Here is a 26,310-nt window from a genome sequence, read left to right as displayed (position 1 = left end):
AAGAGCTGTTGCAATTGATATTCCTGTGAGGACTTTGATGGTGTGTGGCACATGGTTTGCTGACCAAACTTCGATGCTGTGGCATGTCGGATCATTTTTGTGTCTGGATCTTCAACTTCCTGGAAGAACATTTTCTGTAAGTGTCCGTCAATGGATATCTCTCGCATATTTTCACCATCAAGGCTGGTGTTCCCCAGGGATCCATATTGTCTCCAATCCTCTTTTACTGTATACCAAAGACTCATTGAAAAAATCAAGAATCCAATATATTGCTTTGCTGATGACAGCACACTTGTCTCGTCATTCCATTTGGATTCCCGAACATCGGCTACGGAGGCACATCTTCACCGGCAGGAAGATATTGCATATATTAGTGAGAATCTGGAAGTGATTTAGAATTCGGGTGAAAGTAACCAGGTTCAATTCAATGTCACGAAACCCCAGGCATCGGTTTTCTCCAAAACGATAAGAGTCTTGCCACATTTAATTTCACCAAGAGCGGTACATATTAGAAATACGGACTGTGGCTGCTCATCGTTTTCAGGTACAACTCACTAAACTCCGAACTTCACTGTTTAGGAACTCTTCCATCTGGAGGACTGCGTTTATGTGGAATGAACTTCTTGAGAACGTTTTCCCAAATGGTGAATCGCTACTTTCGCACAAGCACCGCTCAGAGATCACCCTATGGATTTTCCTGTATTGATTGTGTTTTGTCCCTCAAAAAATTATAATAATTCAGATAACACCCAAATTGAATGAAAATCATGCTAAAAATTGAAAATCGAACAATTAAAATGGAATAAAATCAAAAGATTTCAAGTAACTCAGTATCCACAATTGTTTTCAGGTGATGATTGGACTAGTCCTTTGAGAAATGACTCTGGTCATCGAAGAAACCGACAACAAGCCCCAAGTCTGGTTGAGAAACCTTTTTAATATGGAACCATGGGAATGCAGAACTACACCTCTCTGAAAGCACATCGAAAGCATAAGACCTTATATCACTTTCACAATGGAGAAGGATGCCCACAACGAATTGTCATTCTTAAGCGTATTTCTAAAGAGAACCGACATCAAGTGGGACACATTTGTATATCAACAACCCAGTCACAACCAATCACAACCAGTGCTTGCACTTCCCTACATCAGAAAATTCTGGGAAAGGATGGGAAGAAGTAGGTCCAAATACAACATGAGAACCTGCTTCAGATCTGGAAACACCATCCGTAGCAGCCTCACGAAAACCAGGCCACCAAACCAGGATTGGGACTCCAAGAATTGCATTTACCGGATACCCGTGAGTGCGGCAAATCCTATATCGGTGAAACTGAGAGTCCATTGGAAGTCTGCATTGCTGTGCACAAGAAACACACAAAGAGAGGAGAAACCAACAAATCGGGAAAAGCAGAGCATGTTTGGACTTATCAGCATGATATCAAGTGGTACCAAGCTGAGATCATCCAAAAGGAGGATCACTGATTTAAGAGGAAATTTAGAAAAGCTGCATATATTTTGTCCAACGATGCATATAGGCAAGCTAGCGTAGAGATATGCAACATATGGAAACCGATAATCATCTACTGTCAAACCAGTAAAGCCGGGTGAGAGAAGAGGAGATAGGTGAAAGCTCTCGAATGACCTATAAATAGTTATCACGATTGAAGTAGTCCAGTCATCGCCCGGAGACGATTGTGTATACTAACAATCGAAATGCCGTGAAACGCTTGAAGTTTTTTGATTGTAATTTCATTGTGATTGTTCATTTGTTTTCAAAAAATTTATTTAATTGTGATTCAATTTGAGGGTTGTTTCTGCCTAGAATAATTGTTATTTTCAGATTGTGAAATTGTCACTGAACAGAAACAAATGTTGAGTAAACAACTGCTTCGTCAAATGTGTTCAATATCAACTTTTGACCTAATTCTGGAACACCCAAATATAGAGACGATTCGTTTGAATTAACTTTGCAGACGACAAGTGAATATTATTTCATTGTTACTTCATATCGAAAAAATGTTGATGAATTCATATAAAATTGTATGAAATATGAAAGGTGTAAAAAATTATTACGAAAATTCATCATTTTTATTATGTCATCATCAACTCTATTTGAAACATATAATTCCGATATTGAACTTTCGATTATAAAGAAGTCTGTTTTTACACAAAAAGTATCCATAATAGAAATCAAGCAGATAAGCAAAGCTACGCAACGTGTTATATTTAAGGTTATTGGTATGATATCAGACTCACATGAAGAGTTTTCATTCTATAAGTGGACTATCGAAAACAATAGTTCATGAAATTTAGTCAAACAACTAGATTGTTCATGAATTTCACTAGTTCGGACTTCCATTGTCTAATATATAAAAGACAGCAGGAGCCTCGCAAAGAAGAGAAGCCGTCACAACCAGTGCTTGCACTTCCCTACATCAGAGGATTATCGGAGAGGATAAGAAGAATTGGTTCCAAGTACATCAGAACTTGTTTCAGATCCGGTAACACTATCCGTAGCAGCCTCACGAAAACCAGGCCACCAAACGCGGACTGCGATTCCAAGAATTGCATTTACCGGATACCCTGTGACTGCGGAAAATCCTTTGTTGGTGAAACTAAGAGGCCATTGAATGTTCGCGTTGCCGAGCATAAGAAATATACACAGCGAGGGGAAACCAGCAAATCAGAAATAGCAGACCATGTTTGGACCCATCAACACAACATCGAGTGGTCCCAAGCTAAGATCATACACAGAGAGAAACATCGGTTTAGGAGAAAATTCAAGGAAGCTGCATACATTTTGTCCATAAACGTATTCAGCCAAGCTAGCGTAGAGATACGCAACATATGGAAACCCATCATCAAGCGAAAAATGGCCTCCCGCCAAACGGTCATCTCCCACTGAACCAGTGAAGCGGAAAAAATGGAAAGCGGGAATAAGTGGAAGTAGTCGAACAACCCATAAATAGTCATCTCTCGAAGGAATCAGTCCAGTTATTTCCCCGAAGACTATTTTAGATACTAATAATCGAAACGTCGTGAACTCACGTGGCTTGGAATCTGTTAATTTTTTATTTATATTTTCATTGTATTTCTTAAAAATTGTTTATATTTTATTTTTGATTTTTTGTTCAATCGTTCTATTGTTACTTGTATTTCATTTCACTATCCTTCCATTTCAGGTTATTTTTGCTTAATATAATTGTTATTTTCAGCTATTCATTTTTAAATCTCCTTTTTCAGTTGTTTCCGGGATTTCAAATCATTTTATATATTAGACAATGGAAGTCCGAACTAGTGAAATTCATCATGAAACATTGTCAATCACCTTCAAACAAACGTAGATTATTCATATCTAGCTATAGCTTTCCCGTAAATGATATAGGTTTCGATACAAATGAGAATGTTTGGAGTACGAACTGAATAAGAAAATATAATTTTTATCCAATTCAAGGTTGATAATCGAAAGTAGTTGTTTTGGATGGATTTTTTTTCTTTTTCGTATATGATGCATGATTTACACATCTTTGAGGGAAGTTTTCATTGATATATTCGAATCGTCCTTCGGTAATTTAGAAGTACCCACTCTTCGTATATTCATTTTTGAGAGATTTCAAAAAAGGTGTTCTCAACTGAAACATCCACAAAAAATGGAAAGTTTCTTGTTAGTGAAATGATATGAATTAATTAATTTCAAGATATTCAAAAGGTTTCTAATAAGAAAATGATCTCTCCTGAGATGAAAATCTAATGACGGAATACACTGGAATTTACAAAACCAAAAATGTCTCCCTAATTCGGGATGGCTTTATAAAAACTTTTGTCGCATAATTTATCTCAATCAGGAAAGGGGTAAAATAAGTTTGACAGCGTTTCCTGCACATCTTTCTGAAACTGAAATAAATCTCCTATTCAACTTTTCCCAACCTCAATTACCCTAAACGGTATAAAGGATTCACAATTATGACTAATGCGAAAAATACTGTTTCTCTTGCAATTTCATCGCCGCCGACATGCAAAACTGGAAACGGAATTATTACTGTCTTCTGTTCGACATAAACTCGTGAGGAACGACGGCGGGTTTTCATTATATGATACAATTGCAGAAATATCATTATAGGAATGACATGAAGAATATGTTATTTATATCGAAAACTTTCTGAGACACGTGCGAGAAGTTGGGAATATGGAAATCTATTTTATATTCCAACAGAGTTTTACAGTTTAGGAAACATTTCGATATTATAAGAAAAGGTATTGAGAATTTTACTTTTCGAATATTCATTGTTAGATAAATTTTTTTACTACAAAATATTTTTTCCAGTATATGAACGTTTTGAAAATTAGTAATATCACCGTATATAGGTAAACACAAGTAAATTCACTCCCGTCGGTATCTTTGATGTTTCGGGTTGAGATTTTATTCTTTGCTGGCATGTGGCGGGGCACTATCGTGCACGTCTGCACGAGGTTCGATCAAAAAATATGTTACCATGATTTGACTTCATCATTACTACGAGGAGCTCACAATAAATATCTCATATGACTGTGGACTGTTTAGGAATTAAAGAAAAATCAGACTAGGTTTTTCAGAATGTTGATTTTTTGATTTTTTTAACATTTGTTTTCAAATTTCTATTGTCACATTTCAAAGTGTACTCGCTTCGGCGGTACATATACTGAAATTGGAATTAGAAGATTAGCATGGCCATTCCAGTCTCCAATGTTCGGTGAAATTGTAGTTACTACGCATTAACTTCGTTCTGGTAGTGCGTGCTAATTACGACAACAAAGCAACTGATTGTTGGCGGGCGCTCTTGGCTGTGCCGTGCCGGGCTAGTGGGCGGTTGTTCGTTCATTTTCATTGTTCCAATCGTTAGTTGCACACACACCGATTTCGGACGGCCAGTATAAAATCGACCGATATTTTATTGGTAGCGGGTGCTAGCACACTCACCGGATTTTTATCGGTCAAACAATCAGTTGCTTTGCTGTCGTAATTAGCACGCACTACTAAAATGAAGTTGATGCGTAGTAACTAAAATTTTACCGGGCAGTCAAGACTGAAATGGTCGGTAAAAAACCGGTGAGTATGCAAGAGTGTATTTAGTCATGTACGCCACTACTTCACGGTATTGCCGGCGATACAATAGCAGTGGACGGCTGCTCACCGGTATTTTACCGGCGACGATCACCGGTCGGCGTGCGTGCCAGGTCCCGTTCCCACATGTGGTTCACTATTGGAATTTGGACGACCAGTACAAAGTCGGCCGTCCAAAATAGGTGTGTGTGTGCAACTAGCGAATCATATCCATATTTTGACGGGACGGGTCGTGCTGTGCTGTGCCAGACAAGTGGGCGATAAGCTTTATCCGCAGGCAAGGTCATGTCATTAGATTTTTGGGATGCGTGTGGGATATTTTTTCGTTGAATATCTGAAAAAAGTGAAACTATCAATGGCGAGTATCATGCTAAGTTATTGCAACATTTGAGTGGGGAAATCAAGCCAAAACGGCCGCCGTTGGCTATGAAAAAAGTGTTGTTTCATCAAGACAATGCACCAGCTCAAAAATCCATAATCGCAATGACCAAAGTCATCAAAGTTTGAATTACTACCTCATACATCCTATTGACTCAGTGATCAAAGATTCTCCAACAAAGGAGAGTATGTTGAAAAATAAATCCGTATTTTTCAACATTTTCCTGGTTTCTTCGTTGTGCCGCGTGATTTTGAGATCACCCTCGTAATTTTGAGTTACTGAAACCGAAAGATCGGAGTAGAAATCAGGCATATGTAGACATTCGTATTTCATTCAATGAAACTCAGCTGGTACCGCAATCAACATCGCAATTTCGACTGGATGCAGCTTCGGATCTTCGCATCAAACTATCAGACATATAGCCTATTGTTGTAAAAAAAATGGTGAAAAAAATTCATTCTCCACACAGTTTCAACTAGACCTGCCGATCTGCATGTTGGCAGTATATATATAGCAATGGAAGTTTCTGAAAGTCGATAGAAGAGTCGCTTGAAGTCTTTCGAAGCGACGCGACATCTAGAACCCAAAAAAATCCTAGGAAGTATTAAGTCCTTCACAAAAATTATCTCTCGGAATATATATAACAAGGAGCTCCTTACAATTTCTTGAAAGCATTGTGGGGGTGGAGTTTTGGAATCTACTTGCCCAAATAGTAACGTAAAAATAAAAACCGACCTGGCCGAGCATATTTATTACACAAATAAGATGTAGGATGAATATTTGTCGAAATTTTCATCATAAACAATGTCCCACTTCATTTATCGAACCCACAGTTCTGTTTATGTATCGGAATAGTTCTAAGACTAAGTAGACCAACGGTCAACAATCTTGTAAATTAATGTGGTTTTGTTTATCCTTCGTACTAAGCCTCTTCCTAATTGAATTCTACAAGTTGCCAACACGAACCTAAACTGTCCACAAACTTACTAAATCGTTCATTCCGGTTTCCTGTATAAATTTCTGTAACAAATGCCGAAACATGGTGCTTTATTTCAGTAGCGTGCAAACTCAAGGAAAATGGCCAGTTCTCGACCATTATCTACTCCCAAGTTTTCCATAGTTCGCATGCGGTGCTCTCGTTTACCAAACCTATAAGCTTTTATGAAGCTCCGATAATTTCCTTCAGAACTATGAACTATGAATAATTGACGGTAAATGTGCTAGAGAATTGAAGTATGATTTTGAATTCATCAATCGAATATACACGTTTTCAACTTTTGAAGAATAAATTTTTAGTACACTCAATTCCTCGAAGAAAGATGTGATATCGACAATCGAAATCAATGATTTCAAGTAAATAACTACTTTCTTGGGCACGATTGGGTACCCGTAGCAAAATATAAACTTTCATGGCCGGAGATAACTGTGTGGAAACTGTTTTTCGAGTTTTTCAGCCGGGATTTGCACGTTTCTATTGCGCTAGACATTATCGAAGGCGATGAAATAACGGTAGAAGTGCTCGAGTCTTTAATCAAGTTGTTGTTCCCGTAGTTCCCAACGCAACGCTGGTATTTGAATCCCGTTTTTTGACTACTATTGCCTATTGCCTCTCTTTGTGGTAATTTTGGATAGTAATTTCGAGTTTTATCGAGTATTACTGTATTTTCGAAAGGGATGATGTGGGTCTTTTCTTTTTTGATAGTAGATAACCTTTAGCAACACCAGAGGTACAACGGATTCTCGTAGTTTCGGGTCGGTCTATATTGGAACGACGAAAAGAAGTATAGGTACCCGTCCCTCTAGCGGAGTGGCTGTGCTTGTTCATCTTTCGCTGCCTGAACCACTGTGCATGATGTTTTTGGCATTGAATGCATTGGCTTGGGATGTGGGGGTTGAGCAAACCACGTATCCCCACTGGATACGGGATTGACAAAATCACTTGTGGTTCTGTTATTCCCCAACTAAAGGGCTTGATCCTAAGGCGTGTGTATCCGTGGCGGGAGTATGAATGACACTGAGCGTATCAGCTGTCTCTACCTTCGAGATACCGAGCGACCTCTCGTCGTAGCATCGCCTTGTCACGGTAATGTGGGGCTCTGCCGTCATTGACTTTCTTTCGCTAGCCCCGTGGGACTTTCATGGACAGAGTAAACTTAAAAATTATTTTCCACGCTGAGTCTGTAAAGGAGATGGTTGTCGAGCTTACGATTCCAACTGACCTCCCTGTAAATTTAGATCAAGAGCAAGTCACGACTTCCACTGAACTCCCTGTAAATTTAGTTAAGGAGCAAGTCTACAGAGGAGATGGATGTCGGGTTTACGACTCCAACTGACCTCCCTGTAAATTTAGTTCAGGAGCGGGAGCTTCTTAACTCTTCAACTCCTGATCTAATTACTGAACCTAAAAAAAGGATTGGTGGTGCAGCCAGGAAACGACGAAGTCATCTCCTCAAGAGCGGGGTACCTTATAAAACCGCCTTGCACCAAATTCTTGAGCGGCGTACAAAGAATCTGCACGATTGAATCTAAGGCATCGTCGGGTGTAGCTGACGTACAAAAACCCTCATATGGAAGGGTTGTCGTGGGTATCAAGTTAGGAATATTGCACCATGACTATCCGATTACCTCATTAAAGATGAAACATCAGAGCAAAGTATACTTATATACAGTAGTCCCACTTAGCGTCAGTCCCTTTGATGTTGGTGTCCAGGAGTTTCAGTTTCTACAATGCTGACGTATTTGACACTAATGACATTTCTCCCTACTACAATCTCAACCAAAGCGTCTAAACACTGCTCAGCATAACAACTATTCATATAAACTGCTCAAAAAAATACAGAAGATGACGGACGAGTTCGATTATATTAAGAATTCATCACTCAAGATTTAGGAATCTGTAGAGCCTATTCTTTTTGGATTATGCTATTCAGGACTTGAAGAAGTAAAAAAAAGTAATTGTGTAGTGTTCAATCATACAAAAATAATCGTTTTGTAGTATGTACTAACTATGAATGTATGTGGGAGTTTTCGGAGTCGGAAGTTATGAATTATTAAACCATATGATAATTATTAGATTGTTTTGCTGTTTTCAGCTTTTACCAAAGTGAAAATGGACAATAAAATCACTGACAAGCCTAAATGTATTTCAACTATACCTTTATATATGTTTTCTGATAGTAGATCTGGAAAATTTTTAGTGTGGTTGCAATCAGAATTTTTGCTACTAGATCAAAGGAGACTCCTTATTTTCGTCAAGCTTTGGATAGTTTATTTCTACCTTTTGAGAAATATTAAACAAAATTAACTGATGTCGAAGGTTTTGTATTTTTTGATTTTCTTAAATTTTTTCAGTGTAGTTTCAAAAACACGATTTATAAACTTAATCAAATAATAAATTCTCACCCGCACATATGATGGAATTAAATAATCAGCTGGAAAATACAAACATGGACGAGAAAAAGGCACTTCCTGAAGTTTATGTTTTATGCTTCTTTCAACACCAGTTTCTATCGATAATTTTGGAAAATGTTTACTGAAAATAGTTTCCAAAATGTTCAAATAATCTATAGACTTTTTATTTGGAGTTTGTAGATATCCAAATGTATCGTTTTCTGCATTTTGATATGCTCTGAATTGCGTGTACTAATTTTCTGCACTCAATAATTTATTTTCTCTAGCATATACAATGCAAATGTCACATTTGTTTTTTGAAACATTGTTTCAGTAGGTTGGGTGAAACCCATGAAATTCGACAACTATGGAAGGGTTGCGTGCCTGTCTTGAACTCGTCGTTTGCGTAGACCTGAGACTTCAACTTCTGGGTCTGCGTGTAAAAAATTCAAACCAAAAATCACCCGAAGTGAGATTACTGTATCAGTATACTGTGATCCGAGTATATACTTTGTGCCTGCCCCGCTGGGGACCGAATCAGGTTTTATAAAGTTCGGCAGAGCCATACACTCACCATGCGACCTGAAAGACCACTTACCATACAAACTAATCGGCCTCGTTAAGAAGCTGGGTTTATTTGGTCGAATGTGTATAGGTGTGAGCCACAATAAACCCTTGTGGGTTGCGGTGGAGGGTCAAATAGACCCACTCACCTTGGACCTAACCTAACCTTACCTAACCTAACCCGGCTCTCTGAACACAAGATAAATTGTCGCCTCAGACAAACCGACAAATCAGCTGTAGCTCAACATGCTTTCAAGAAAAAGAAACTTACATTACCTCATTTGAAGATACAGTAATACTCAACTAACTCGAAATTACTATCCAAGAGTATATGGAGAGGTAACAGAAATTCAAAAACACAGGGATGATTCGAAAGAAAAAAAAGGCAATGGACATTGATGAAATCTGGCTACCTGTATTTAACTGACTAGAATGGTGGTCAGGTGATCAAGAGAAACCAAGCCTTACCCGCCTTTGATAATTAATAAAAAAGCGAAGACGAATGCCAGCCTAGTAGTTTCTACGATGAAAACAATAACTCGATTACCAACTATAGCACTTCGACTGTTACGTCATCGCCTTTGATAATTTCTACCGCAGTAGTAGGCGAAACGTCAGGCATATAAACCTGTAGACCAAGGTCAAAAACCCGGAAACACGTAGCAAAGTAATTCGAAATGGAAAACTATCAACATGTAAGCTAGCAGACTCATCAAAATACATTCTTCATTTTGCTTGTTGAACAATTATCGCTTTGATGTTTCCCAAATATCAGTGTTCCTCCATTTCATTATCTCGGAGTTCGTGACTGGATACATTATTTATTCTAGAGAGTCTGAAGATGAATTCTAATCCTAATTTCGTCGAGTATAAATCCTAATTCCACGAAAATTGCGGTGACAGAAAAATAAATGAACTCGTCGTTTAAACATTTTTCGAGGAAGGGCAGACTGTGAGAAGACAAGGAAAATATAATTGAAATGACTTTTTGTGCTGATCACTTAATGAAAATAGCTCACTTTTATGAGAATTATGGAATATGTATAATTATTGTCTATTGAAGAAAAATCTCTCCAGGAGTAGCGCAATTTAGTCAGGTGTGATTCTGAGATTTTTATGATAGGCTTTTTTCAATAACTTGAAAACAGGAATTTCGAAGAAATATGGAGAAATTTCCTAATCATTTTGGATTTTCTAGTCTCTGGATTTTGAATCTGTTATATCTTGGAAAATATTCGTTCCAATTAAATGATGTACAGGGCCATATCGATCAATATCAAATGCACAATGTATTTAAGGCACTTAATTGAATAAGGATTATTGCTGTATTGTTTAAAATAGTTTCATAAATAAGCGTAATCATTTCTCGGAAATAAAAATTGATAGACACATACCAACACGAAATTTTCTTTGGAACTTTTTGTGATGTACTATACAGTAGTACATTTCTTGATCTCTCTCGTCCTTTAAAAATAAACGGGGAAACTTCAATACCTAAGGTCACTACAATTAATTACTTGGAAATAATTTTAGATCGACATATGAAATGGAATCAACATATGTCACATTTAACCAGAAAATTACATGGATTTCTATCACGTTTCAAATTATTGAAAGAAATTTTCCAAATCCCCCAGTTGAAAACAATTTACTGTGGATTGATAACAAATCAATTATAGGGCGGTGTGAACTATAAACTCTCAAACAGTCTGAACGTTATACAAAAACATATCTTGAAAATTATATATGGTATGGAAAGGAATTATTCCAGTAGAAATTTGTTCATGGAAAGCGGGGTTTTTCATATTAAACAGCCATTTCCAAAATTCATGAGGGCAATATACCACTGAACAACTTTCAACACCCATATGGTAGGTACTAGGAACAAAGAACATACCGCATTGGCACCAATATGTAAAAAATTAGTCGGTCAAAGGCATTGTAGCTACATGGGCGCGAAAATTTGGGATTCTGTACTAGATAAGATAAAAATCATAAGAAATAAAAATGAATTCAAGAAACAGATTAAACACATTGAAAACTGGTTGGGAAACTGTAATGATAATATATTTCTTGAAACCATCAACTAGTACAATTGAAACAACACTACTTCCCCTTGCCAATTTTTTCAAAATTGGCAGTTTGAAATTTTCCGCACAATGTTATTTGTCTATTTCTTTTTCTTTCCTCTATGCAACGGTCTATGAACGAGATAATTCAATATTATACTTTGTTCTATGTTTACCAATTCACCAAGAATGAATTGAACCAATTTTGTATTTCCAGTTCCATTTTCAATAGGTTGGCTATACCATATATAAGAAACTCTTTTGAAGCTTATTCCATGGTGCCTTGTTCATTCTATTTCTTCCTCACTTATGTTTTAGTGATAGGCTACTTGGAATTGTATATTACGAATAAAATAAACTTTATTATTATTACTATTATCATCTCGTAGGGTTCAGCCAGCGTTTGCAATGTAAGCGCAAAAAAGTGTTTATTTACGACATCACATTAGGAACCTCTAAAATTACCAGTGTTTCTTTAGGTATATGTTATATACACATACACTTTCCCCTTGAATCATTCTATCTATCTCTTCTTGAAATCGCACTATTGATTCCCATATTGAAAAGTGGCGATTGCACTGACACAGTGAATAATCGCTCCATAACGATTATCAGAGTCTTCTCTAAAATCTTTGAGCAGATTATATCGCGCAGAATAAATGAATACCTGGAAAGATTCGACTTGATGACCAAGTACCAACATGGCTTTCGAAAAAATCATTCAGCAGAAACAGCAATACTCAAATTGGTTCAACAAATCCATGATTCAATCAATGAGAAAAAAGTCGTTGTGGGACTTTTTTTAGACTTGAGTAGAGCTTTCGATACTCTGAGTATTGAAATAATGTCTAAAAAACCCTTCAACATTGGTATCAGAGGCAATATCAATATGCTCATCGTGTCCTTCTTAACTTATCGATATTTTATAGTGAAACAGAATAAAACATTATCTGATGAGTATTCTGGTACAACAGGAACACCACAGGGTAGTATTCTTGGTCCACTGATATTTATACTGTATGTCAATGATCTCCTTGATAACATAAGTTATGGTAATGTGTACCTTTATGTAGATAATACGTCTATCAACTTATCGTCTATCAACTTATCGGATGAAATGAATACCCAAGTCAACACTGTACTGCGAGAATTCAGTGAGTGGTGTTTTGAAAACAGATTGATTGTTAACGTCAATACGACTGTTTGTATTGAATTTGCATATTCTCCTCGGAGAATATGCAACTTCAATTTTCTCAACGAATATCTGAGATCAACAACTTGTACAAAGTTTTTAGGAACAATGATTGATTTCCTTTTCACATGGAGAGAACACATAGAGTTTACATCTAAGAAACTGAACCAATCGTATTACCTAATGAAATCACTGAAAAGTAAACTAGATACCAAATCTCTACTAACGGTTTATTAGGCAAAATTTCACTCCATAGTATGTTGCAACATTGCTGTCTGGGGATTAGCCACTGAAATTGACAGAATATTCGTAAAACAAAAGGCACTGCTACGATGAATTTTCAACCTTGATTACAGAATGTCGTGTAGAGGAATATTTCAAGAGAATAAAATATTAACTGCGGCAAGCATATTTATTTTGAAACTCATGACATATATTCATGAAAATAAAAGGTACTTCGACCCACGATCAGAAGTACATAAATATAGTACTAAAAAAAACTATATGCTCACAACTCGAAAACACCTGTATACAAAATATGAAAAGTCTCCTGTATTTGTTGGAACGAGTATTTATAATAAATTGCCAAATAGTGTAAAGACACTGCCACCAATTGCCTTCAAACAAAAACTTGAGTCATTTATATATACACACATCGGAAAAGTCTAGGGATATTTTTATAACATACCAAATATCATAAAAATAAATGCATGAGGTCGTTCAATTTCGATTAAATTGGTACACTCGACCACCCTGTAGATTTCTATGGGTTGAACAAAGCCTGCAAAAACGGTAACTAATATTTTATCAAGTTTTTTACAAACTGTAGGTTTTCGGCTGAAATGAATAATCTGAAAGTGTCGAGTTTGTACATTCTATGCAGTTCTTGCTCAGCAATTAAACTGGAAATATTGTGCTTCAACATGGAACGCCATCACTTACCATTGGCTGAGATAAATAGAGCTGTAGGGCTTCTTCAAGGTGGCATGCGACAAAATGATGTAGCTCTTCGTTTGTGGGTCTCCCAAAGTGTTATCAGTCGATTGTGGCGGCGTTTCCGTGAAACTGGCAGTCCAGCCGAACAACATCCAGGGCGAGGACGCGCTACAACTGCAGTTCAAGACCGATTTTTGGTCTTGACCGCAAGAAGACAACCGACAATCACAGCACCTGAGTTGGTTAACGTGTTGCAGCAGACGCACCAGGTAACCATTGATCGTGATACTGTCAGAAATCGACTGCATGAAGCAGATCTCTACAACAGAAGGCCACTTAGATGTCCACCTTTGTCGAGAGGCAATCGCGGTAGAAGATTAGAGTGGTGTCAAGAACATCAAAACTGGGATGCAAATGATTGGGCCACAGTTTGTTTACAGACGAATCCAGATATGGATTTCATCCAGATTCTCGTCGAGTAAGAATGTGGAGACGACCTGGAAAAAATGAACGTTTGAGACACGTCCAGGAAGTCCACACATACAGAGGTGGTACAGGAATGTTATGAGGCGGAATCATGATCGGCGGCAGATCCGATCTCGTTTTTCCAAATCGCTCCCTCACAGCTCGACAGTACCTCGACACCATTCTTCTACCTATCGTCCGTCCGTTTGCTGGTGCTGTTGCTGAAAACTTCCACCTGATGCACGATAATGCTCGTCCACATGTCGCGCGTCTAGTGACTGACTGGCTCACCAACGAAGGAGTTGATGTATTGCCATGGCCAGCACAATCACCGGACCTGAATCCCATCGAGCATGTGTGGGACATGCTTCAACGAAGAATTACTCCGCATATGGGGAACATTCACACAAAGTTTCAATTGAGAGAGCTTTTAATCGCTGAATGGGCAAATGTACCTCAACAAGACATTGACAATCTCATTTTGTCGATGCACGATAGATGTAGGGCCGTAATGAACCAGCGTGGAGGCCATAATTTGTACTGATTCCAATTTTTTTTGTTTTATGATTTTTTTTCGGGGTGCCAAAGAAGAGCCATATTTTTTTTTAGTTTTGCTTATATGCGCACTCAGTATTTTTGACCATTTGATAAATTTTGTTGTAATGTAAAAAGTATTGCCATTTTTAAAAATATCCCTAGTCTTTTCCGATGTATATATATATATATATATATATATATATATATATATATATATATATATATATATATATATATATATATATATATATATATATATATATATATATATATATATACATCGTATCCCATCTATGTTATGTAGCACAAAGGATAAATAAATTATATCTATCTATCTATCTATGAAAGACACCCGCATCAAAATCCCTTACGTAGTTTCAAAGATATAAAAATACATATGGAAAAACAGAGAAAAGCGACTATGTCTTATACTATGTAGTGATATTTCTATTGCCAACTCACCCCTATGTTCAACTCTACGGCCCTGATCTACCCTATGTGAAGTTTGACGTTATAATTGACAGACGTGTTTGAATGACCGAAGCAATGTCAAGATTTCATCCGATTCTAACTTCACTATTGACAAAAACTTCTTCATTAACTCATCTGAGATGTATGACATGCAAAGCAGCTCTGTCTTCGGCAGTAAAATTCGAAAATCATCCGTATGACCTTCACCGAATTTCTTCTCCTCCAGTCACCACAGAACTCACCAGGAGTGATGCTCTCGAAATCTATAAGAATATGGTATCTATCAGGAGAATGGAAACTGTTGCGGCCAGTTTGTATCAGCAAAAAATCATTGTGGGTTTCTGCCACTTATATAGTGGTCAAGAGGCATGTGCAGTGGGCATTAAAAGTGTTATGAAGCCAGGCGACACGGTCATTACCTCTTATAGATGTCACGCGTGGGCTCTCATGACGGGCGAACCTCTGGAAGCCATAATGTCAGAGCTGGTTGGGAAAGTAACAGGTATGTTGGATATTTTAGTTTCATAAACGTAATCATCTACAGTTGAGAACGTCGCTATTGATTTCGCACCCTCGCTTAGTTGATTAATACTTTCTGCGGGAAAACCTTTGGCTGAATTATACTTTATGGGATACTCACGGATTTTCGCGATTTTTCTGGGATGATACTACATGATGGTAGGAATTCAGAACACTTTTTATTTTTTGTCGGACTCAATTAGTTTTCGTTGTTTTAATAAAATAATATGTAGAATTCTAAATAATATAATGTTTTCGAGATATAGCCTGTCAAAGTTTGTATGATGTCATATTTTACCTTTTTTTATTGAGCAATAAACGATTGCAATTCACATATTTTCAATTCAACACATCGTTTTCCATATCATCGCACTTTTTTCTATCCCTTTTCATTCACTCATTGCTAAGTTTCTTGAAATTAGATTTAAATTACATAATTTGTCACATGCTAACTCAACCTAACCTAACCCGACCTAACCTAACTCAGTCTAACCTCACTTTAGAATTTTAAAAAACTATGTATACTAAGCATCTAACCTGAACTCCAGATTCTAAAAGGAACGTATTTTTGAATATTTACTTTTGTAAAAACTATATTTCCTCGACATCTAACCTGACCTCCGAATTCTGAAAGGAACGAATAGTGAAACTTGATGCAATTTATAAAACCTTATAGGTTATGTCGATGGGTGCACACAAATCGACATAACCTATAAGGTTATGTCGATATGTGCACCTGACAAATTGTGGAATTTTATTCTAATGTCAGGAAACTCGGCAATAAGTGATTGAAAAGGTATAGAAAAAGGTGCGATGTTTATTGCAATCGTTCATTGCCTTAAAAAAAGGTGAAATATGACGTCATACAAAAAATAAAGAGTGTTCTGAATTTCTACCATCATGTAGTATCATCACGAAAATCCGTGAGTATCCCATAAAGTATAATTTAGCCAAAAGTTTTCCAACAGAACGTGTCCTGAGAGTTCAAAATCCTGATTCCAATTCAGTTTCATTGAAATAATAACTCACTCCTGTCATTATGATATAAATATTCTCATATACAGTGTTTCCGCAAAGTATGGAATAAATTCGAGATTTCCAAAACCAAAGGTCATTTTACAAAAACCTGGAACACGTCGATTTTCAATTTCAATATGTTATATTTCGCACCAAAAGTTCATTATACAGGGTGATCCATATTAATGTGATGATGTCATCAGTAATTTTTTTAAATGCAACACCCTGTATTTGATATCAGTTTTAGATAATACGTAACGAGCTGATTCCGAAAAGATATGATACTTGGGATCTAACGGACAGAATTTGAAAGATGTGCGCTTAGAAAATAAATTTTATTGATATCTAATAAAAGTAGAAATTAATTAATTATTTTATATTTTTTCTAATGATTAATTTAACAATGGGAAAGTGATCCAGTGATAAATACATGACTTCATTTAAAATGTTCGAACTATAGTCCTTGCTGTAGTTGAAAATATTTCTTATTAATTTCAAAAAACTAGACGGCTAGTTTTTTTTGTTAATGTGAAATGTCATTATTTCGATTGACGTTCAGTAACTGTTGAATAGAACAGTAGTTGTTGTAATGTAAGTAGTAATGAATTTAAGTGTAAAGCAAAGAATTAAAATACTTAAGATGATTGGCTATGGAGACAGGTCGTGAACTCAGATGGAAGTGTGTAACTTACTTGATGAAAAATATCCAGAAAGAGACATAACGCAGTCAGCAGTAAGTGAGATTGAAAATAAATTTCGAGAAACCGGTACGGTTGAGAATGCACGCAAATCAGGTCATCCTTCTGTAAATGATGATACAAAACTTGATGTTCTACTTGCTTTTGGAGAAGATGTGCACACTTCTGTTCCTAAGGTTAGTCGTGATTTCGATATCAGTAAAACAACTGTACACAAAGTATTGAAATTGGAAAAATGGCATCCCTTCAAAATCAAACTTCAACAGGAATCGAACGAGGATGATCCAGATAAAAGAATAAAATTTTGTGAAGCTATGATGGATAGCTGCCACCGAGACCGTCTCCTCGAAAAAAATATATTTTCTGATGAAGCAACTTTTACATTGAATGGTGGGATCAACTGTCAGAATTGTAGGTAATGTGTCAGAAAACACCCCCACTGGATGCGTGAGCATCATATACAATACCCGCAAAAGGTAAATGTATGGGCTGGCATTGTAAGAAACAGAATCATCGTACCCTACTTTTCGACGGTACTTTAGACGGGCCAACATACTTTCAGTTTTTGAAGGGATATCTTGTACCTGATCAATTTATTTCCCAGTACAATTAATTCTGAAAGTTTGGATCTCGACCAAATGTTTACGAACCGATGGATTGGTACACGTGGACATATTGAGTGGCCAGCGCGGTGACCAGACTTAAATCCGTTGGATTACTTTATGTGAGGCCATCTAAAGAATGTTGTTTATGAAACGAAACCAGCAAAAAGAGAATTCGAACAGAAATAAACAATATCCCTCAGGAAACCATAAACAAGGTTCAACAAGAATTCATTCAACGTTTAGGTTACTGTCAAATACAGTAAGGGCAACAGTTCGTAACATTTAAAATTTGGTCATGTATTTATTACTTGATTACTTTCCCATTGTTAAATTTATCATTAGAAAAAAATATAAAATACTTAATTAATTTCTATATTTATTTGATATGAATAAAATTCATCTTCTATAGGCACATCTTTCAAATTCTGTCCGTTAGACCCCAAGTATCATACCTCGTTACGGATTATCTAAAACTGACATCAAATACAGGGTGTTTCATTTAAAAAAAATACCGATGACGTCATCACATTAATATGGATCACCTTATGTAATGAAATTTTGTTGTGAAATGTAAAATATTAAAATTGAAAATCGACGTGTTTTAGGTTTCTGTAAAACGACCTTCGATTGTGGAAATTGGAATTTATTCCATACTGTGGGGACACAGAGTATAAAAATCTCATTTCACGGTGCTTATGACCGCTTAGCTCGACCAAATTTTATGATTTTTTTTTGTTTATTCGAGATAGATATGTTAAAAAAAAGAGAATATTTACATTTCGCGAGCTGTAAACACTCGATTAGCAGTGTTTGCATTTATTTATGTTGGTTCACTCGTTTCGAACATATATTAACAGCTTCAGCTGTTCAGCTTGTTCAGTTTGTTGGTGAGAGGCATCGAAATGGAAATTGTTTTGGGTGTTCGGCGATTTTTTGCTATCGAAAAAATGGATCAGGGAATTTGCATCACATTTTTGTGTGAAAAATGAAATAAGGTGCTCAAAAACACTCGAAATGTTAATATTGGCATACGATGATTGTTTTTTTTTGTACCTTAGGCGCTGTCTGACTGGTCCATTTAGTCCAAGTCTTCAGAAAACACTGCATCCTCTTGGGGTTATTGCGTTTATTCTCCCATCTTCTCATGACACCCATTCCATCAGTCTCATTCCCTGTACAAATTTGTACAGGTTCCGTGTTGGATGTTCGTGGGCGTAATTTTGTACGTCCTGCCTGCCTCCTGTGATTCAGTGCCTCACATTCGCATAAGATGTGTAGAGCTGTTTCTATCCCTTCGTTGCATAATTTGCAGCTGAGGTCTCCGTTGTACAGCCACATTTTAATCAGGTGTCCTCCAAGCTGACAATGGCCGATTAGTAACCCTGTACTCAGAGTCAGAAAAATGTTTACAAGTGGTACTAGCTCTTCACAGAAGGCCGAGAAGATGTGAATATCATACTTGATGATTAATGTCATGCAATTTTGGCAATGAAGCGTATGATTGCGAAGTTCGTTAAAAAAATTTCTGAATTTTAACCAAAAAAACCGTCGCAGTAGCATCGTTCAGGAATTGTTGAATGACGTGATTACGATCTTCTTTTGCTCAAAAAGGTCATAATTGGTGACGAATGGAAGAGTGTAGGATAGCTAAGACCAAAAACACGCCACGTTTGTTCAAATGTCAAAGTTTTTCTCACTGTCTTCTTCGATTACCGTGGTGTAGAGCATCAGTAGTTCTTGCCATATGATCCTGGCAAGTATCACATGATCAATAAAGATTATTATTTGAAGTTATGCGCCGCTGGCGATGAGCAATACAAATAAAACGTCTATAGTGGAAAAACAATTCATGTCACCTGCTCACTCGTCATTGCTTTTTTGTGATTTTTTAGCCAAGAGTAACACCATAATCCTACTTCAGCCACCTTATTCACCAGATTCGGCGCCTTGCGACTTTCTCCTGTTCCCTTGATTAAATAGTTCCATGAGAGGACAGCATTTTGCGACGATTGGAGGGATGAACCGAATAACTGAGAGAGCTCAGGGACATACCTAAAATTGCATATCAGAACTGCATCGGGGATGAAAAAAATTCGGGTGAAAGTTTATCATTTCTAAAGGAAAATATTTTGAAGGAGACAAAGGAGAAATTGCTGAAAAAATTTTAAATGTTTGAAAATAAAAATTCAATATATTTTTTTAAGAAACTTCGTATTCGATAAGTATGAGACTAGGCTGTGAAATATATTTCATGCCGCTAGGACTCAGAATAAGAACACCCTAATCCCTATCCAGAAAACAAAATAATTGACCTGGACCAGTTACTCAGTCTGCCTAATATGTATACAGAACAGAAGCAATGAGTCTAGAATGACAGCCGCCTGCTCTATTAAGGCAAGCCTTCATATTCTTGAGATCCGAGAGAAAGGATGGCATCATTTCACGACCAAAGACTTCAACAATCAGATCAGCCATTTCAACAGAGTGGTCTGGACAGAATCTGTGGAATTCGGAGAGAAAATATCGATATTTTAGCTATTTCTCCTCTTCTTTTTGGAGAATATTCGCTTCACTCGGAGCTGAAAACTATATGATGGTCGAGAAGGACTACATCGGGCTTATAAGATAGTATTGAACTGAAGGAAAGAATAGTTTCAAAAAATTCGACACTACTCATTTGTCTCACTGTCGATGGTATAGGCTAACACCTCATATACTAGACATGCGACTTTTGGGCGAGCCTTTGGTGTCTCATCGTCATTATTATAATTATTAAATTTCCAATTTTAGTTTTGTTGACTCTATATTTTTATTGATCGAACTTTCCAAATGGTAAGTGGAATTGTGATGCACTGTTTGAAACCTTTGGTGTAGTAATGAATATTACTGGAGTTTACTCCCAACACCAAACCGTTATTTCAACACCTCGACACGTATTTCGAGGTGTTGGGAAGATCTTCCTCTTGAAGATGATCACTTGGTGATCGAAACACGTGTCGAGGTGTTATAATAACGGATTGATGTTGGGAAAAACTGTGGTGATATTTTAATAATAAGTTGATTTCTATAGGTTCTTCTAGAGGCAAAGGAGGGTCAATGCACATCTACAACAGAGTATTTTACGGTGGAAACGGTATCGTAGGTGCACACGTACCACTTGGCACCGGAGTTGCTTTGTCTCACAAATACCTTAATAATGGATGCATATCTTTCGTGGCCATCGGCGATGGAGCTATGGACAACGGCCAAGTCTCTGAGGCCTTCAATTTCGCCAAACTACAGAATCTACCGGTAATTTACCTCGTCGAAAACAATAAATACAGCATGGGTACCAGCCTGAGTCGCCATTCTGCAAACACGGACTACTATACCAGAGGAGATGTGATTCCCGGAATAAGGCTTGATGGAATGGACGTTCTTGCAGTAAGGGAAGTAGGCAAGTTTGCCGTGGAACATATCAAAACTGGAAAAGGGCCGATATTATTAGAGCTCGTCACATACAGGTTTGTTTGGTGACCATTGTACCCCATCAGCCTCAATAGGAGTACGACCTCAAACGTCGTGTTGCTTTGGGGCTGAAACGCTTCTGATCTCTTTGAATTAATTTAATAATTCTCTAGAAATACATTTGTGTACATTTGAAACTAACTAGATATGAAAAACATAGGAAATGTGAAATGAAATACTATGGGGAATGTTCCTCCTGACGAAAATCAAGTAGTTTTCATAAAAGAGCTCTAAAACAACTCATTTTAAACTTATCATTTCAATCATCTTCTTGAAAAAATTATTTAAATACTTAAAAGAGAAGAATGAAATGTTACATTCAACATTTAAAGGGATTCGTTTCTATTTCACCATTTGACAACATCGGTTATAGATGATAAAGGACAATGAATCTGTTACCTGTATGAGACAAACAAAGATGACATATTTCAGAGGCGTGCTGTTCTGTTTACTTATGTTCCGAGTTCCGAGACATTCTGTGACACATGACATTTTGTGCACCTAACCTATGTTTCTCCATATGAATAAATAACAAAACAACTGTTGTTTATGTGGCTTGTGGAGGTGGTATTGAACTATAATTTATATTTTGCCTCAATTGTTGATTCACAAAGATAATTTTTCTTTTTTGAACTAGAATATATATGTACGTATAAATTATTTAAACTTGATATAGGCGCTGTTGCCAATATGTGAACTAGAAACAAATCCCTTTGATAATTGAAACCCAACATTTGAAACATCGATTTGAATACTTTTCGAAGTGAATTTGAAAAACATTCCTCATTATTGATAGTAGTTTTTTCCGAAGCTTAGACCTGACTGAAGGATGCACAGTTATCGATATCAATGACTTTTGACTTCTGTAGAATGAGAAAAATTTCGAAACCTAAAATGTGTATCTGTTAACATAATGAGCCAAGAATAATAGGCTTCTTGGTTCGATTGGCCAAAATTTTTGTATATTGACGAAAATACAGTATATACTTGAGTTTAGAAAATGAGGGAGGCTGTTTGAGGAGATATATTTGGTACTGCATTCGTCAGAGGACGCAATTCAATTGTTGAACTACCAAGGGATGGGGTTAGTGTAAAATTTATTGGGTCGCGTCGCAATCTTGGCAAATGGGGTACAGGTGGATCTTAAGCTTGTCGTCCACTTCTCCGACACGGCACAACACGACCCGTCCCGTCAAAATACGTATAGGATTGGATCAATGAAAATGAATGAACAACCGTCCACTAGCCCGACACGGCGCAGCCAAAAGCGTTCGTCGCTGGAAAGGATTCCAGCTTTCCGATCCTATCTGGCAAATAACGGTACGTGCTGTAACGGACGGGCAAAGTGAGCACACCGCCGGCCAGCCCTTGCCAGCATCAACTTGTCCAAACGTGACTGGAAAGTTTATTTCTCTCTGTTTTGCTATTCCATCAATTGAAAGCACAATGTCAGACGGTACCTATGAAAATGGACAAGGAATAAATGAGTTGCCCTAGAATGTCCAGAAGTTCTGAAAATTTGCCTGGAGTTATTCGGAAATACTGGAAGAATTTCTCCTCGTCTTCTTTCAGGTCGGTAAAAGGATGATGGAGCTCTCCCTGATTTGCCCTCTTTCGAATAATGGGATGGACCCACGTCCTTCTTTTTTGTGACTATTTTCTTCTACATTCAATAATGCGGCCACTATAATGACGACTTCTTCGTCAGAACTGTTAGTGATAGACATGTTTCTGTCATCGCTTGATGTCAACTGAAATTTCCTTGAAATCGAACAAACATCACCTTCAGTATGCTGCTTATAGCTGGACAAGTGGACGATGGTACTAATCGTTGCCATCAGGCGACGGACAACGCCGTGCTGTACTATGCCGGACAAGTAGGCGACAATCTTTATGGTTCATCTGGCAAAATTGAGGTCTCACAAAAAATTTGTGAAAGTTCGTTTTATTGTTTCCTAGTTGTTGCACGCGGCTTCGCCCGCATAGAATTTGATTTGGTAGTTGTATTACTAATTAGTATCATGTTGCTGTATCGCTGCTGTTCCAATGTTTTGACAGAATCAGAATCAACGAACTTAGGCGTGCGCAGCGTTATAGAATAGTGCTTTCAAAAAATTGTTCCACCGTGCCATCTAGTGGCGAGTTACAGAAAAATTGATAGCATAAAAACCTTCTCTATGAAAAATTACTCATACATTTCAAGTTTCATCACGATCGGTTGAGCGATGTAGAAGTTTATCACATACCAACCAACCAACCAACCAATAAACATCCATTTTTATATATTTGATTAAATTCTCTACAACTTTAGTTCTGTAATTTTCAGTCATGGAATCAAAAATAACAAAGGTATAAACGATGAAAACAATCTTCAATTTTCATCAAGTTTTGGCCAACATCGGATCTCTCTATTTCATCTACAAAACCCTCCTTGAATGACCAATAATGATCACAGAATTCAAACCCTCAACTAACAAAATTTTCCATTAGAAAATTATTCAATTTCAATTTTTCAGGTACTATGGACATTCGATGTCGGATCCTGGAACAACATATCGTACTAGAGAGGAAGTTAAAGAAGTTCGAGATACCCGAGATTGTATTAAACAATTCACAGACAAAATATTGAAAACAGAACTAGCTAAAGAAGAAGAATTGAAAGACATTGACAACGAAGTGAAAAAGAGAACGGATATGGCTGTTGATGCAGCTATGAAAGCAAAACCCCCTGGATTGGAAGAAGTCACTTATGATATTTATAAGGATTATAAGGCGAAAGTGAGAATGCCATCTTGGAATAGATACGAGGATCATAAAAATACAGTACCGCTGAAGAATTGAGGAATTATATTTTTTCAAAAATAGAGTCCCAAATACTGTTGTTTGTTAATTATAATATATATTATTGAGATATTGATGAATAGTTACTCCTGATTGTAGATTATGATATCTACAACATTGAGATGAGTTGAAAATCTCACGTCTTCCGTTTGAATATTTAGGAATATTTGGAATGTTTTTCGAACTGACTGAATATATTTTCTTAAGGTAAGAAAATTTCGATATAGAAAAGAACAATTGTTGGTGAAAATAATATAAGTACACTGCACAAATTTGTAAAGAAAAAAAATGAGATGAATCAATGAAACAGGTTAGAAGTAGTTATGAACAATATATAAAATGGCTAGAAAAAATTGAAATCATAACGTCATGAAACATTTTTTATGAGATATTTTTTCTTTTTGATTTCTTATTTTAAATATTGCACCTGTTTGTAGATTTCATCCATCTTATTGAAATTTCACTCATCCGTCATGACATTTTTCTGAAAATTTGTTGTCTTCACAAATGAATTTTTTTTATTGATACTTTATTTGCAATCCCTTTAATGAAGGAATGAGTTTTAGGTTGAAAACCAGTAGTTCTCTATTATCTTCAGATCATATTATCCTTATATCAATAATTTCCTGAAGATGATCAGTGTATTGGATTTTTCGAAGTGAAGTTTATGGTCAATTGCTTGTGGTATTAATTTCAGTTGAAATGTACTGAAAAAACAATATGTTTTTTGACCTATATTGTACAATGCTTTCAAAATAATCCATCATTTCGCTCTTAGTTTTTGTCACTATTATCATTCGTGATTATTTGACTGATTTCTAGATTTTTTTCGAAAATTGTCACTTTTTTACGCATTCAGAATTTTTTTTCAATTTGAAATTTATAAAATATCATGTTGTCGATAGTGTTCCACAAATAAATGATACTAAGTATTCCCATATATCACGATAATCAAAAGAAAGGTTACGTAGAGAACAGGAGAAACCATCGTTCGTTGTTTTTCTGTTGACATGGAGGTGTCTTCCTCATACGGATCATTTTCAAATGAAGTTTTGGTACAATTTTGCACTTAATTGAATGTTCTATATTCAAAATGAAATATTTTCAATAATGGAGTCACCAGTCAATATTTTTCATTTTCAATATACGAAATCACTTGGTAACCTTGGTTTATTCTGCAGTATTATCTTTAGAATAACTTCAAGGAACAAAAAATTTTTTTTTGAATTCCTTTCTTCCGTTAGCTAATTGTCGCCCCCTGGGAACTCTTACACGTTGAAACTTGTGGGAGCTAAGAATTACTGATGTTTTACCCCTCACCTCAGCCATACTCATGTTGTCTACGCATGTGTCAGGAAATTACGATATAGTAAAACACGTGTTGCATTTGGTAAATCGTCTAGTGAAATTTTCATATTGAAATGTCACATGAAATCGTTTGCTCATTCAGATGTATAATTAATCAAGAGGTTACTAAGAAACCAAAAGACATGTATTACCTCTCTAGGCTGGTAAATCACAAAACACAACAAATGAAACTTGGAGTATAGTCAATGAACTAAGAGAAAATCTCCTTAAAAGGAACCACATTGTAGCCTGGGGCATATGATCCTTTTTTTGTAACTTCTCTCCAAGGGAACCGAAAATTATGATCCAGGGTTTATTCGATTCGGAATAACCTCTAGCAACCTTTCGAAAAAATTTAAGGGGAACTTGTAATTATGGTGAAAATTATAAAAAATTTAGTAAAAAAATTGGAAAATGTTAAAGATTTTCGACATTTGAAGTCCCACCTCCCGAAACTCTGTCACCAATATTAAAAATTTTAATTTAGAGGCGAAAATAACGCTAAGAAATTCACATATTTTCTAGGTACTTGAATAAATGAAAATCTATGGAAAAAAATGTTTTCCCGTGATTATTTTTCACAAGTTTCAAATTTACATAAAAACCCTGATAATTTTTCAACTGAAAATCTCAAATTTCCTTCACTTCTTGGAGCTTTTTTTGAAATATTTC

General features: G+C 36.5%; 1 protein-coding gene across 1 annotated transcript; it reads left to right on the top strand.

The window, feature by feature from the left end:
- Nucleotides 1-15,140: 15,140 nt before the first annotated feature.
- On the top strand, nucleotides 15,141-24,365 carry LOC111512965 (pyruvate dehydrogenase E1 component subunit alpha type II, mitochondrial). The gene is made up of 3 exons (XM_023169130.2): nucleotides 15,141-15,606; nucleotides 21,014-21,446; nucleotides 23,967-24,365. Exons 1-3 carry the CDS (start codon nucleotides 15,168-15,170, stop codon nucleotides 24,289-24,291), a joined length of 1,197 nt encoding a protein of 398 aa, XP_023024898.2. The 5' UTR covers nucleotides 15,141-15,167; the 3' UTR covers nucleotides 24,292-24,365.
- The last annotated feature ends 1,945 nt before the right edge of the window (nucleotides 24,366-26,310 follow it).

The sequence above is a fragment of the Leptinotarsa decemlineata genome, unplaced genomic scaffold (genome assembly GCF_025532065.1).
Source record: "Leptinotarsa decemlineata unplaced genomic scaffold, Ldec_3_MD MMD2_tig00000035_RagTag_RagTag, whole genome shotgun sequence".
Taxonomy (NCBI): domain Eukaryota; kingdom Metazoa; phylum Arthropoda; class Insecta; order Coleoptera; family Chrysomelidae; genus Leptinotarsa; species Leptinotarsa decemlineata.
This window is presented reverse-complemented; position numbering and strand designations above follow the sequence as displayed.